The sequence below is a fragment of the Nipponia nippon genome, unplaced genomic scaffold (genome assembly GCF_047370975.1).
Source record: "Nipponia nippon isolate SJK-2023a ecotype South Korea unplaced genomic scaffold, ASM4737097v1 scaffold_17, whole genome shotgun sequence".
Classification (NCBI taxonomy): domain Eukaryota; kingdom Metazoa; phylum Chordata; class Aves; order Pelecaniformes; family Threskiornithidae; genus Nipponia; species Nipponia nippon.
In genome coordinates this window covers 4092797-4108191 of record NW_028262333.1, presented here as the reverse complement: position 1 = coordinate 4108191, position 15395 = coordinate 4092797, and the positions used below count along the sequence as shown (strand labels likewise).

The following is a 15395-nucleotide window of genomic DNA, read 5'->3' as shown; positions in this document are numbered from 1 at the left end:
ATCCCCAAGATATAGTTTTTTTACTCTTTCTGACTTTTTTTTACTTTCTGACCAATTGATAAAGAAGTTCTGTGGAAGTTCTTCTCTGGAAAAGATGAGTAATAAAGCAAAAGTAATTGAGGGCATTAAGGTCAGGAATGAAGAATTGCAGATAGAGAAAATTCTGTGCAAATAAATGTAGCATGGTGCAAACGGGAAAGCAATTCCAAGTTCAAATGATAAAATGATGGGCTTTAACCAGATATTACCCCCTCAGGAATGAGATTTTGGGCTTATCATGCGTAGTCAAGCCCGTGAAAATACCACCCATCTGCTTGGTAGCATTGAAAGAAGCAAATCAAATTTTAGCAGTTGTTAGTAAAGCCATAGAAAACAAAGCAGAAGACAGCATTACACCACTGTACAAATCTACCTTGTATTCTGTGTATAGTTCTAGTTCCCTCAAAAGCATATCTTAGATCCAGAAAGGGTCCCAGGAAGGGCAAAAAGAATGGAGGAAAGTATGGAAGAGCTTCCACAGGAAGATCAGATGAGTAGTCCAAGATGAGTCAGCCTGGAAAAGAGATAACCTAAGGTGCACCGTGAACAGGTCTACAAAATCTTGAGTAGCATAGGAAGGTTGGAGAGGGATTAGTTGTTTGATATGCCCCCAACACAGCATCAGAGAAGGACTCTTGTCCTTGCAGACCTGTTCGACTCGGTAGTACACTGGAGTAGGAGGCTACCTCTCGTTAGCATCCTCATCCATCACACCACCACTACGTTACAGTGGCAAGTAGTCCCCCAATAGACTAGGCTCCAGCAAAGCCAGGATGCCTGGTTTCTTTCACCAGCATGTCGCCAGCTGATGCTGTAACCAACTTAGTGGCAGATTCAAGCAGCCTGAAGCTCAGAGAACTATTCTGAGTTCATTCTGAATCGAAGCGATGCCGGAATGCTGCTCTCTACCTTCACATGTTTCAGTGCAGCATAAACAGCAACCAGTGGGGACAGACACAACAATACAGCAGTGTCTTCTTGTCAACATTATAAGGCAGGTTAACCTTCAATCAGTAAAATATCTAATTTGCTATATTCTACCAGGTACAGTTCATACAATGCCAAGTACACACAGCCCCAGCTGTTCTGCAAACAGAACTAATGAAACCTGATGTGTCCAATATCCTGGAGACTTTTTCCCTGCAATGATCCCAGTTTCTCCTTTGTCTCCCATTGCTCACCATTAAGCAGTGGCTGCGAGCCCATGCCCAGCTGATGCCAGTGCAGGGAGCAGCTGAATCCCACCTGGGGCACAAATTTGGAGCTTTATCCAGCTACCAATTTCCATGATGCTTGTCAAAACAGAATTGGTCAGTACAGGCAGGTGATTAGGGAAGGAAGATGAACACAGCATCATGTCAGCTTTGTTTCTTTAGAAAGACTGGGCTAAACGCAGCAGAGTGAATTAAAAGGCCATCCAAAATCCAAGTGTGCTGGGAAGAACCAGAAAAATGTGCCTTGCTTTCTGCTTCTGTACTGCTCTCTAGTGGCTTCTTGCAGGCAGAAAAGCAAAGGCAGAGAGCTGTCTTGAAAAAATCAGTTTGCAGCTCGTTAGCCTCATCATGCTCAATGTGCTGCCAGTTTGCATGCAGCTGGGTAATCCCTTAATGGGTGAACAGGTTCCAAGTGCCACCTGCTCATCTCTGGGGCTCATTTTGAAATGCCTCTGCCAAGATCCACTGACACGAGTGGAAGTAATGAAAAAGCACAGGGAGCTTCTGCCTGCATGTATTTGTGTGTATTAAACTGCACATCCAAGGTGAAGTTCTTGCTCTGCACAACCTTTGCAAAGTCTGTTTAACAAGTAATTGTATAGCAGAAAGGAAACTTTACTCAAGAATTTGGTTATCAGATATTCTAGAACTTTATTTTACATGCAAAACTCACTGATATAAGAATTAATCTGAATTAGTCTGTAACATTAAGAAAAAAATCCTTATGGGCAAGCAGTTTTCATGTTTAGCAGTCTTAAGGATGGTCCTCAAACTCCTCAAGAGTATGAGCGGATGAAATCAGATAATTTTGGAAACCCCACACTTGTCTAACTCTGATCCCAGCAAAGATTGATTTGGTAAAATTGCAGAAAGCAGAAATTGCTGAAGATGTTTTCTGAGCTCTGGTTCAGAGATCAGATCAGACTTCCTCCAGCTCCAGTCACGGGCTAGAGCCCACAGCAGCAACGTGCTCAGCCAGGCAGAAGGAAAGCAACGTCTGCGGTAGGGTCAGTGCTTTTAATTTAGTAATTGTTACTAATAGTCAAATACAAAAATACAGTCTAACACCGGCAGGTCCTCTGTAGTTTCAATACCTTCTTACACAAAGCAACACGTGACATGAAGGCAGAAAATAGCAGAGCTGGTTTTCTCCATCGCTTTTTCTGGCCCAGGGATCAGTAATCACCTAACATCTGTGCTCCCACACTGAGCTCATCAGTCAACCAGGAATTCACCTCCACATTTTCAACCTTTTAGACCTGCTCCAACAGACAGCCCCAAGGCAACGCACAGCACAAGTGAAAATACAAAGCACACAGGGTCACCTATCCCAACGTGCTTTCCATTTCTTCCTTCCTCAACAAGATGAGGAGACTTTCCCTCCTTCATGAGTCTTTGCAAGCACACTTGCCTGCAATAGCCCACCTTAGCCAGGCTCTCCAGGATTCCTGGGGGAAAACACTCCCGTCCCCAGCCAGCCCAAGCCCTCCCATCTCTACAGCTGAGGGAAGGAGGGGTAACTGCTCCACTGACACCAGCTCCCCTTAAAGCACAACCAGACCGTGGCCTCAAGCGTCTCGGCTGTTAACATAAATAACTATTGATTTTATTATTGCTCCTTTATGCCTCATTGTACAATACAGCTTTGTTCTTTGCATGACTCCCTCAAAAATGATGACCTCAATGATAGAAAGGATGCGGTAAGTCTGTGAGTCTTCCCCGTGGCAGCAATGTCTGTTTTAAGTATTCTACGTTGCTGCTTGGGATGAGCTTCAGGGCAAAACTTGTACTGACCAATATTTGGCAAGAGCTGGTCTCTCTCCTGCCTGTACTACTTTTCTGCTCTCTCAGGAAGTCCCCAGCCTCTGTTTAAAAATATGTTCTTAAAAACAATTGGGGAAAATTATTCTTCCACTTAAAGCTGATTTGGGTGTGTTGTGTCTATTGCTCAACAATATGCCTAAAGTGTTGATTCATACTCATGGGGCTGCCTCCATTTATTCAAGTAAACCCAAGTTTAGTGTTGCAGAGAATAAAAGCTGAGTGCCATGTCTGAGGAGCAATGGAGGAAAGGCACCAGGCCACAGATATTCCCCATTTATGAGCTGAAAGCCATCAAACCCAGCATAAGACATGAGAGTTGTTTGGTATCTAGAGGGGTGTAAAGGCAGGGCAAACTTTCAGCCAATATTTTGTGCAATGTCCATGACTTCTCCAAAAGCTAAGAAAAGTAAGAATTTAATTAACTTTACAAAGTAGTTATTTTCTGTTCAGTTGTTTTAGAGGCCTGAAAGTGAGATTCTCCACCCTGAGGACTTCTCAGGGCATAGGCAGGCCCGAGGAGAAAGCCACAGAAAAAGTGATGCGTTTCGCAGAGGAAAACACGTTTAGTCATAGTTCTCTGAAAACAAGCTGTGAATATTCTGCACACTGAAGTACTGATCCTGGAGGCTCCGAGGACATCCCATGGCGGGGTGAGCATTGATAGCTCCTCCAGATTTAACTGTGCGTGGACAGGAATTAGTACATTGCATTACTGAGTTGTTACCAGCACTGGGTACACCTGACTTCAATGAAAATTCAACTAACTGTATATTGAAATACTAGTACTACCAAGTTTTTCTATGGTCATCTTTGTCACGGCAGCTATGAGATTGCTTCTGCCCCCTGATGGCATGGACTCTTTTGTAGCTGGCAGATACAACACACAGTGAAGACAAACTTTTAAAAAGCGTGTGTGGTTTTCCTTCTGTGATGGAGTAGCCCTTCTGGCACTTCCTCTTTTTTCCAAAAAGGAAGAGAGAACTTGAAGCAGATAATAAATATAATGGCAACTTTCTTTAGGGTTTGATACATGGATTCTGGAAATTTCCATTCAAGCCAGTAGGGTTTACGTTTCTGGAACAGGCTGATAAAGTTTCTAATTAGAAGTGTAGCTTTTATTTGTTTTATTAGAATGATGTGAATAATGCTTCAGTAGTCCAGTCACATTTAGCTGCTGAGCAGAGGGAGCAGCTAACATTCTGCAAAGTATTTAATGTCCCAGTGATGACAAAGACAAGCATGCATACAGTCCTTAGTGTATTATATAAATGTTTTCCTCTGCATGGATCTCATCTTCCAGGGCGCGATGGTTCCCTGCACGTTCTGGTCTCCAATATGCAACGAAGCTGCACAAAAGAGTAAAAACCATACTGTTAAACAAAAAATAGATAATAGAAACACAGAAAAGCAGATAGGTAAATCGAACAGCTCACTGGAAAAATGTAAAATATGCAAAAACACCTATTTAAACATGACTGATAATGAATCATTTTTCCACTTATAAGACAACCCACACTTGAAGTTTGCATGCTCCCTAATGCAATGAACTGACAGTTATACTCATTTTTGCTTACTAACTAATGATAAGTAGCAGGATTTATTAATTCCTGTTTGCATTGTTTCCTGGTAACTTGAGATTAAAAAAGAAAGTCAAAGTAGGTGGTGGAGCAGTCAGCATACAGAAAACATTTTCTTTCTGCAACCTAGTTTGTCTTATTAGCTAAAGCAGAAACAGAATACTTACTTTGCAAAGTCACCCATCTTCTTTGTGTTGTATAAATATTCTAAGGACCATCCAGAATGAAAATAAAGAAAAAAGAAAGAAAACAAATAATTTTCTTTAAGCCATCCGAAGCAAGTAAAGTAGCAGGTTCAAAAAAAAAAAAAAAAATCAGGTGTAAGAAACTAAATAAGGGAACTTCAAGCAGATGTTTTCAATATAGGAAATCCCCATTATTTCCATGAGATCTAATTCATATGGCTTGGTCTGACCAAGAGCCTCTACGGAGAAAGTCTGGCACATAGGAAAATATTGGATATAGTTACATGAAACCAGTGCCCCTCCCATTGGGAAAGACTGGGACAACATGGCAACTGAGGAATGGGTAGGAGGAAATGAGTGGGGCCGGGGAGGTGGGCTTGTATCACGCATCTCCTCACCAGACCGTGGGTCAACTGGTTGCTAAGAAGTCTGCGACAAAGTGATGAGACCACAGGTCCCACAGGCCAAGGGGGAGAGCTGAGCAAGCAACCACAGCGCAGGGCACAGGGTGAGGCCACCCAGAGACCTTAGGTCACCTCCCTGAAGCAGAAGACATGTGGCAGCTGCCACAGCTGTGATGATAGACATACCTGACCAAGCCTTGAAAAGTACTTACGTCTAGTGAGGAACAGAGCCAAAATAAAGATGGCTAGAAGTACCGCACATAAACCAATCCCAATGTATAGCCCATTTTCTGAATATTGCTGTCTGGGAAGTGATACAGACGCGTCCTGTGAAGCACAAAACAGATGAGCATTAGTGGCACTGAGAGCAAGAAGCCCATCCAATACCCAAAGGCCATTTGTGAGTTTTGCAACCCTGCAGTAAAAGTACACTTGCTCTCAAGAGCCTAATTTGAGATACAGGACTAGTTTCAAGCAGAATCACTGCAACAGTTGTGTGAACCATGCTGTTAAACACATTATTTTTTGACACTGTCAAAGGACCTGAAGTTATGACAAATCCCATTTGTTCAGGTTTAATACTATTTGGTGAATATTTTATTTTTTATGATTAAAATATCTCCTGGTGTCACACCCTCCAAACTTTTTGTCAGCTTATTCAGTAGTTATTCAAGGCTTTATACCAATAAGTAAATATGCCTTCTCTTTGCATTGGTCTTTAGGCAAAAGTTCTTTCTGAAGCCAGCCGTTAGATATCTAACCTCTCATTAGGACCTCAAACCTGGAAAGACGCTGAAGCGCGGCACGGTCCCGACTTACGCTCCGCACATGCGGCAGTATGAATGCCCACAGCACATACTGCCTTCTAGTACATCACAGCAGGCCTTCCCAAAGGCTAGCTTGGCTGTCTTGTCTTCCTGTAAAATCTGGGTGATCTTACTGCCTGTCACCCTGCTAGATGTGCTGGAGGACTCAGCAGGACAGACACAGAGCTGCCTGTTTGAACCCTACGGCACAGGGAACGCAGGGCATCCCTCTGCTGTCAGGTGGGTTTCCCCATGTCCTGCCATACCTGCAAGTCTGAGGTTACATCCGAGCAGTTGGAGGTGCTTGAGCAGGGACCAGAGGTCTGAAAGGCAATATAGATGTTGCTAAAACTCTTCCTGCATTAGTAGGAAGTACTTTATGCATGTAAAGCAGATTTTCTTTTTTCCTCTTTAATAATGAACACATAAGCATTCTTTCATAAACACTAAGTGTTCAGACTACAAAAAAACCCCATTCTTTTGCAATCAACCTAAAGCAGTATAAGTGAACTGTAGGATTACCCAATAACCTCTCATGTCTATCCACTTCGCCTAGGTATGCTATAGCACAGAGATGCTTACAGTCCGAGGGGCTTCCGAAGCAGAAACCGATGGCCACGTTCTTGGGATGGTAAAGGATGATTCGCTGGCACTCCCGTGAGCTGAGCAAAGGCAAGACAAACACATCACTTCACAGAGAACCGTTCTGCCTTGACAGAGAGGAATTTGTACTGCTGACGCGGGATCACCAAACTTAAGTATCTCTCTATCAGGAGCCTCAGCCCTGCATATCATAAAGGGATTGGTGCCTTCAGAGGGCAGCACAAAACTCTGAATATTGGAGCCTCTGCTGTCCTTTTCAGAGCTTTGAATTCCTTCCAGGAAACACTTAATCTTGCTGTTATCTCAACACAGGGCCTAGAAGGAAGGAGTTACGAAGGTAGGCATCTGGTTTTGGAGCCAAGAAGAGGTAGTGGATGCCTAAAGCAAACTCAGGTTATTTGATGAAAACTGATGAAGGTTAGCTCAGGGCCTTGAAGGAACAAGTGGTGCAGAGTTAGAGAAAGCAAGTCATACTTTTAAAGTCCCAGACAGCTATACAGTAAACAGACTGACCAAAGCATGATATGTTTGCATAGGGACCTGCAGCATATTTTGAGGTCATTTCCCAGAGCAAAGCTGTTTGCAATATTTAAAATTCAGAGCTACAAATTCAGTCTCAGTTTCTTCATGTGTTGTCAGATGATATACAACCCTCCTGAAAACAAAACCTCCTGTTGACATTATGAAAACCCCAGCTGGTTCCTTTGATGTTTTAAATTGTTACCCTTTTCCCAGAAGCTTTATTTTGAAGAGGACAAGATCATGTGCTTCACTGCTCTCTTCCATTGGAGATGCTGGAGTATTCCTACCTCAGAGGCACATAGCCACCGGCCTTTTCCAGTCTCCCTCTGTGTGAACATGCACATATTAACTTGTATTCTGAAAACATAAAAAACCGTTCCACCAGCAGCTAAGGAAGATGTCACAGGGTTAAGAAAACCCATGAGTTCTATGACTGGAAGCCATGTTATTTGCAGCTAGAACAGAAACAGCCTGAGAACATTTTCACTTCTTCTTCCAAAAAGGAAATTCAACTGTTGTAACATTTTAGAGTTGCTTAGCTGGAAACATCCGAGATGGAGCAAGAAATACAAATGGCATCCCTGAATTTTCTTTCAAAACCCAGAGAATAAGCTATTGTTACACTATGAGCGCTCTCTTGTGTGCTAGAAATTAAAGTTGTCTTTTTCAGGCTGAAAAAGATGCAGCTGAGTGGGTATACGATAGAAGTCTATAAACTTGTGACTGGAATGGAGAAACCAAGTGAGGAATAGCTGTTCACTGTCTCTTCCACTACAGTGAGGGGCCTCACATTATTAAATATGCATAGGCTACTGAGGATGTGGGCAGCCTTTGAGACACAGGCTATACCAGGGCAGAAGAATACTTTGGCACTTTATCACAAAACTACTGCCCTGTTTCTACAGTCCTCCTTAATCATCTGCTGTTGACTGCTTTTGAGATAGGATCCTGTATTAGATGCACTTTTGAGCTAGCCCAGTAAAACTGTTCTGTGTTACAGAGCAACAAATAAATGGATTAAATAGTGGGCACACCCAACTCCTAAAAATTTGTGTTTTGCTGTTCATGGGATGCATTTCCAGAAGACGAGGAGATTTTATACCACAAAGAAAACCACACCAAAACAACAGCCACAAGAAAAACAACACTTGCAGCACCAATAAAACATCTACTTAAGCACAACACATGCAAGCAAACTTCCTCCCGTGTATACATGTTCCTTCTGTTGGACTCTATATAATGTCAAGCAGAATTTAAATCCAAGTTCTGATCTCTGGTTCTATGGTAATGTTTAGTAAATTTTAGCCAAGACATTTATATCATTTACCATTTTGTTTCCTTCCTAAAATCCCCATTTGCAGTACAGCTTATATATGCTATTGAGATTAATACTTGGATAAAAGTTACCTGAGGTCTGTTCAGAGGTGTAAGTGTGAGGACTTGCAGTAGAGATCCTAGCTGATGTTCAAAAATAAAACAAAACCGACATACGTTATAATTAACCTTAGCATGCATTTACGTAGTGAAAAAGAGAAAGTGTTTCTATAATAAAAATTTGCTAGCACCAGCTACACATCTGTCAGCCACTTGTTCCGTATATTAGTATGCTTCTACAAACAGGAGAAAAACTAAAAAGCAAAGGAAGAGTCGATAAAAAAAATTGTCTATACTAATTTTGTGTCCCTGGGCTTTACTCTGGAATCAAGCAGGGAAAATGAAGCACCGTTTTCTACGAAAAGGGTGCAAGTATAGCACTTTAGATGAATTCAGTACCCTATGCTGCCCTTTCTCTTAAATTCTTCAAATAGCGCTTCTGAGAAAGCTCAGTAGTGCCGTGCACCATGAAACGAAGCACCATGCCCTTTTTTTAATTGCAGTGACTGCGCTGGGATTACATCAATGCCAAAGACACCTTAATTTAAACAGCACTAACAGAAGATCTGCAAATTCCTAAAGATCAGTCCTACAGATGATTATAGAAATAGTTTCCACCACAAGCTTTGAAATCTAGACTCAACAGCAGGTTTACCACAATAGTACTGACAGAAGAGAGCACCTCTGCACTCACCTTTCTCTATCACAACCTTGTGATTACTCATCTGATCATTGAACCATCCTGAGATCTCCACGCGGCAGCAGTATATCCCACTGTCTGCTTCCCTGGCGTTCACGATCGTGAGGGACACATCGCCCACGAGCAGGTTCCCTTTCAACATATACCTGCTGTGGTACTGCTCTGTCACCCTCCATCCGTCTGTCCAGATAATGGGCTGATAACACTTTGAAACAGGGCAGCTGCCCCGACCCCAGCACATTGATGTGATGTCTTGTTTCTCCCTAACGTTGTAACGGCAGGGCACAGTGATATCCTGACCAATCTTTCCTTTCACAAGTGATCCCGATACCGTGGGGCCTGTGGACAAAAAGACAAATGTAGCTGTTGAGCACAGTGCACTCAGTGGAAGCTTCTCACACGTTTTGCATGACCCGATACCTCCCATCTCGCAAACAACACCAGGCATTGCTGGAGCGGGTTTTCCACAAACAGATGTGAATCCCAGCAGGACTGACGCAGTGATTTGTTCAGAATGTGTCTCTAGCCAGAGAAAGAAGAAACACACTTTCTGCAGCCTCTGCAGGTAGGCAGAGAGGTGAAGAGAGAACAGAATTTGGATCTGCACAATTTGGTGGCTTCTCTTTAGCCCTGTCCGGTCTGTTAGCTCTTTATTTTTTTCCTTAGTTCAGATTTAACCCAAGCTACACATAGGGGAACAGTAAGACATTGACTTTCATTAAAAGCATCGTGGGGACACTCTTCCTCCCTTTCAATGAAAAGACACAAAATGGCAGGTTTCATCAGAATGATCACTGCTGAACACGTTCCCTTTTTTCTTGCCTAACGACAGATTTTGCCTATTCCTATCAGAAGAGATTTTTCAGAGCTTTTCTGAGAAATTTTACACCCTCTTTTTTCACTACCTTATTTTCTTCCCTCATTCTTATGCAGTTTCTAACTTGTTTGTTCTCATTAAAAGTAATTTTTCATGTTTCCAGAAGGCTGCGTCACGCTATTCAGGTCAAAACAGCGAGACCTCACAGCCAGTAGCCCATTCATCACAGTGAGATAGTTTCTTTTGCTGTATTTAGACCGCTCCAGTCAATATTCCCTTTAGGAGGGTTTTAATAAAAGCTGTATTAAGTGCCAGCCAAAATCATTTGTGCTCTGGTGATCCAGTCATAAACATCCTGTAACCACCTCCTTCCATCAGGTTACGCAGTGGGGCTCCTGAGGTCCACATTCTGCCTGCTTGCACTTCAAAGAAAACTGTTTGCCGTACACTTACCGCTACACATTTCTTACCAAATTCTGGAACACGGGATCACATGTAAATATTTCGATCTATCTGTATTAACATTTCAGGGATAGGATTCTCTGCAGCAAGCACAGGCAATAAATTATCTCTATTAAGTCAAGCCCAGTCTATAATTAGGGAGGGAGGTCCCCGAGGCAGGCCCGCCAACATGCAGCGGTGGATCCCAAGCCCTGTATGGCTTGATTGCAATTGTCCCTTGTGCAAAAGCTGTTTTCCCCAGCTCAGCTCAGTCATTTTTCCTAACCTAAGGTATTTAGTTAAAAATAAGTCTGCATTCAGAGACTTTGCCACAATATCATACTAGAAACTAATCTCTGAAAATAAGGTGTTTTATTTAATATAAAAAAGCAAGCTCTAAATGAATCTTATCATAAAAGGCTTTATAAAGAACCAGAGGAAATAATATCTGTAATATCCCTTTTCTTTCTGCTGAACATATTCTACCATCACATTTTTAATGTCTATCTGCCTATATTAGTACCACTTTGCAACCTGTTGTTTTCAGTGCTATTGGCTTTAACAATATTTTCCTAGGAGGACTGCTTTCTCAGAACAAAAAAGGAGAAATTATCAATTCATCCCAATAAAATTTCATATTGGCTAAAAAACGCCAGAAGCCACAGTTGACCTTTTCCCTGTCTTCCTAAGCATTCACCTTCACAAAGCCCGTTGAAGTGAAATATCCTTGTTTGACATCTTTTCTAAAACGATTTAGTTCTCTGCTCATCTCAGATCATTATCTAAAAAACCCAAAAGATCATTCATTAACAAGACTAGCAGACAGCCCAAGCAGCAGCATCTTTAAAACCATCATACCCTCAACATGATTTTGTTTTAAAAACGAGATAAGACCATCAGAAGACTATTGAGCTACTGTAGATAAATTTGTATTCATAACACAAAACTGCAGTCTCTGTGCCACGTGGCCACTCTTCCTGTTGTAACACAAAATTTCTGTTTGCAGCCCTCAGAAACATTGATGCATGTTACCTCCATCCACCTCCACCTCTTCGTTTAGGCCCACTTAGTTACCTGTAAACAGGATCAGAAGAATCCAGTTCATGCAGAAATAAGACGACATTGTGGCTGAAGATGAGGAACACCACTCCTTTTCACCCTTCGGGCACCTACTTTTAAGAAAATTTATCTTCTTCATAAACTTCTAGTTTTACTTCTTAGGACGTCATCTTCAGACACAGCTGAGAATGCCCTTTAGCCTAGGACTGTCTTTCCTGTGGTTAGTCTGTTAGTCTCTAGCAGCACAGCCAAGCACCGCTGCCAATACACAGCTGAACTCTCGCTGGCTGTGGTTTGACTAAAAGGCTAAAATACTTTGCAGCACTTCAGAAATCTACTTCTCATTTTTTCCAGAGCTGCTTGATTACAGTAGATGAAACCGCTGGCAGCACCACTGAGCTGACACAACTCAGTAATCCATTGCCCCATACTGCTTCCCACACCTTTTTTTGCCATAGTAGACACAATTTGGATACGAGATACATAGGATATGTAACGGACTGTGGTAAACAGAAAGGACTTGGCAAAATAACAGATTCCTAGGAAGAATTACTTGAGCATTTAATCATAAATTTCTGGTTCTAATTCTTAGAAGCAGCTCAGAGAGTCTTTAGACAAATGCAGTTCTCTTTGCAGGCTATAATTTGGTAGTATTGGAAAGCTGCCCTACTGTTACACAGGTGTAACCTCATAGAGTTGCAGCCTTTCATCATCCGACTCTTAAAAATTCTGTATGCATCTGGGCTTTTGCAATACAAAGTAACATGCACAGAACAGAGGTCACTTTAAAAGCAGTGTGGAAACCCTATCGTCCCAGGCTCAAGGCTCACTTTGACAAAATGTTGCTAAAATCCAGCTTTTGAGCAATGGCATTCCCCAGCCACTCTCCCTGTCCCTGAATTACCTAACGCTTCTTGAGGAAATCTTGTCTTTTTATCTGTTTGGACTAGAACTGCAGCTGTGATCAAGTGTATTTGATCTAGGGCCAACAAACATTCTTTGCTGAAGTAACTAATCTACTTTATACCATTTTATACAGACAAAATTAAGTTATGTTACTTTTATTGATAAGTGAAACAGAAAGGCTTCCAAAAACACACCCAAAAACATACATTAGGCTAGAATCAGAACCAGCAGAGCTGTCTGGTACTGACTACCTTACATGAGAGCAGAGTCACCAAAGTGACAGTTTCTTTAAGCAAAAAGGAGGGAAAACGAGGGATTAAAGTAGCCAAGAGACAAACACTAGCAACATACTGTAGGAAAGAGCTGAGAAGGAGGGAGAAAGGGGAATTTTTGTATGCAGTGGCTGGAAGCAGGACTCTGAAGAAAATGCTTCCTCTTTGCTCCTCCAGTTTCTGGGAAGAGGAAACCGCAGATGCTGCAGGAACAATTCTGATCCTTAACGGCAGGATCCTGAAGCTGCTCTGCACAAATGGAAGAGGCAGGGCAACCTGGCTCTGGCAGAAGGCAGGTGACGGCATTCACCACAGCCGTGCCATGATAGCGCGTGGCACCGGCTGATGAACTCCGTTTGGTGGTTCAGTGCGTGGCAAACATCCACCTGCAGACCAGGACACGTCCCTTCTGCCAGTTACCGGCAATAACCTGCAGCATGCATGAATCCACGTGGATTCCTCCTGTGCACGGGCCGTGTCTGAGCTCTGAAATAAATAAATAGGATTAGAAAATAAGGGAACTGTTGTCCCAGAGCTCTGCCTGAGCCCATTCTACTCACTTCACCCAGGCTGCTTCGTTCATACGATAGTTTTCAGTAGTTCAGCTGCTGGCTGCATCCCCAGGAAAGCCGTTCTGGTCACATAGTAAGAGAATGTGAGAGCTACGAGGCAATAGTTAACCCACTTGCTTTGGATTTCATCTCAAACACAGACCATATGGAATGCCTCGATATAATTTCTGAGTTTCTACATGCCTGTTTTCCAAGTTCCTGTTTTTGTTTGTGCAAGAAATGAGCCCCGTTTCTGTAGAAAAAGCGCCAGTGCCATCTTTTTCATGCAGCCGTTAAAGTAGCTGCACATTTTTTCTTGACTCAGAGCATCTAGTCAGATCATACTTTGTGAAAATCAAACCAAACTGAAGTATTAAATATTGAAATAAGTTTAAAGCATTGTTGGGAAAATCTCTTCATTGCACTATTTTAAAGCCATATCATTAAATAGCTTTTCTTCTTTTCCTCCTAGATGGTCAGAGCTACACCCTTTCCCCTTTTGTCCATCGTGACACCCTTGGCTTCTCTGTATCAAGAAACTTTTGGAGCTTTTCAAGTAACTGCACTTCTGTTATCCCTGTGCTTGCTCAGAAAGTGTAACAGAAGGGCTGGGATTTTTCATAGAATTATAGAATCATTTAGGTTGGAAAAGACCTTTACGATCATCAGGTCCAACCGTTTCCTTTCCCTCCTTTTTTTTTTTTTTAATTTAGAAAACATCCAACAAAATGCTGCTTAACACCTGATGGTAACTTTATCTCATCAAGTTTCATAAGGCGTATACAATCCAATGCATATTGTATACATTAACATTTCAGGGGTAGAATACTTCAAATGTTATCACATCCAAAAATAAAACCAGGATTTGCCGAGGCAAGGCAAGATCTCATCATCAGGAGGGGGTAAATTAACACACTAGAGAAGACGACATTTATAATCAAATTTGGTAGTCAGTGCATCACATCATCCTACAAAACGCAACGTGCCCATTTCCCCAGACTAACAGGCACCCGCCACTCGCTGCCTGCACTGCAGCTACCGGCCGTCCTTTTCCCAAAAGCAAAGTTGTAACAGAAAAAGAGAAAACCCATCATTCCTTTGACCTGACAACAGAGGGAAAAAAAAAAAATCAATGTTTTGGCTGAAAAAAAGCCCAGGAAGCCTCCCGCAACTTTCTAAGGGTTTGCCTTAAACACAGAAAAAAATAATCTAGACTAAACAAATCATTCATGAAACTTTTTGGAAAGTGAAAGGAGCCTTAAGTACTTTTTAAATGACATGATCCCCGTTTACCTCAATGGTTTCACAAAAAAGTTCATTACCATTGTCAGTTGCTGCTAGGACCCAGCTTGTGCAGTATTTTGAAACTGTAGTACTCAGGCCTATGATTTTATTAAAAACATAAGAATTGGACAAAAATCAACAGAAAACCATTGAGCATCTATGACAGCTCTTTTTGAATGGCAAAGTTAAAACATCCGTGACAAACTGTAGTTCCGCAGTGCATGACCTCTCTTATCCAGGAGGCACTACACGTTTCTTCCTATCTTCCACATGAAACAACACTTGCAAATATATACCAGATTAATTCTGCTCACTTGCAACTGTTCTACAGTTATCTACAAGCAATATAATTTAGATCTAGTCCAGGGAGAAGGAAGGAAACAGTGGTGACTGAATAAAGGACAAAAGTGTTAACTTTGTTATTTATACATTTCTTAAAAAAAAAAAAAATGTTTCTACTTCTTTATCGTTACTTATGATGTCATGTACATGTAAAATAGCAGATGATGTCCTCCAACGAGTCATAAACTCACTTCAGTTCATTTCATCTTTATCTGCACTGAGCCCAATCCCCACCACCCAATGGCTACGTACTTTTGCCTGCCCATTTAAGTAACATTTCTGAAAACAACAGAATTTTTCAATTGAAACAGACGTAGCTTGTCAAATCATGGTTAAAAACAGAGTTTGTGTCAGTTCCCTCACTCATCAAGTTCACCCAGTTTTTAGCGGCTGTGCATGCTTTGGGAAACAGGCATACTGCGGTGCGACACGGCAAAAAGACAGATTTCCCTGACAGGAGGGGCAGGGTAAAGCA

General features: G+C 42.0%; 1 protein-coding gene across 2 annotated transcripts; it reads right to left on the bottom strand.

The window, feature by feature from the left end:
- Positions 1-3011: 3011 nt before the first annotated feature.
- On the bottom strand, positions 3012-11874 carry LOC104014224 (hepatitis A virus cellular receptor 1 homolog). 2 transcript variants are annotated; one of them, XM_009466844.2, is made up of 8 exons: positions 11581-11874; positions 9243-9587; positions 8582-8632; positions 6632-6711; positions 6316-6372; positions 5456-5570; positions 4822-4861; positions 3012-4423 (listed from the first exon to the last, which is right to left on the bottom strand). In XM_009466844.2, the coding sequence occupies exons 1-8, from the start codon at positions 11702-11704 to the stop codon at positions 4330-4332; spliced, it is 906 nt and encodes a 301-aa protein (XP_009465119.2). In that variant the 5' UTR covers positions 11705-11874; the 3' UTR covers positions 3012-4329. The 2 variants fall into 2 exon arrangements, with proteins under 2 accessions (XP_009465119.2, XP_087610311.1); XM_087754185.1 differs by lacking the exon at positions 8582-8632.
- Between the last annotated feature and the right edge of the window lie 3521 nt (positions 11875-15395).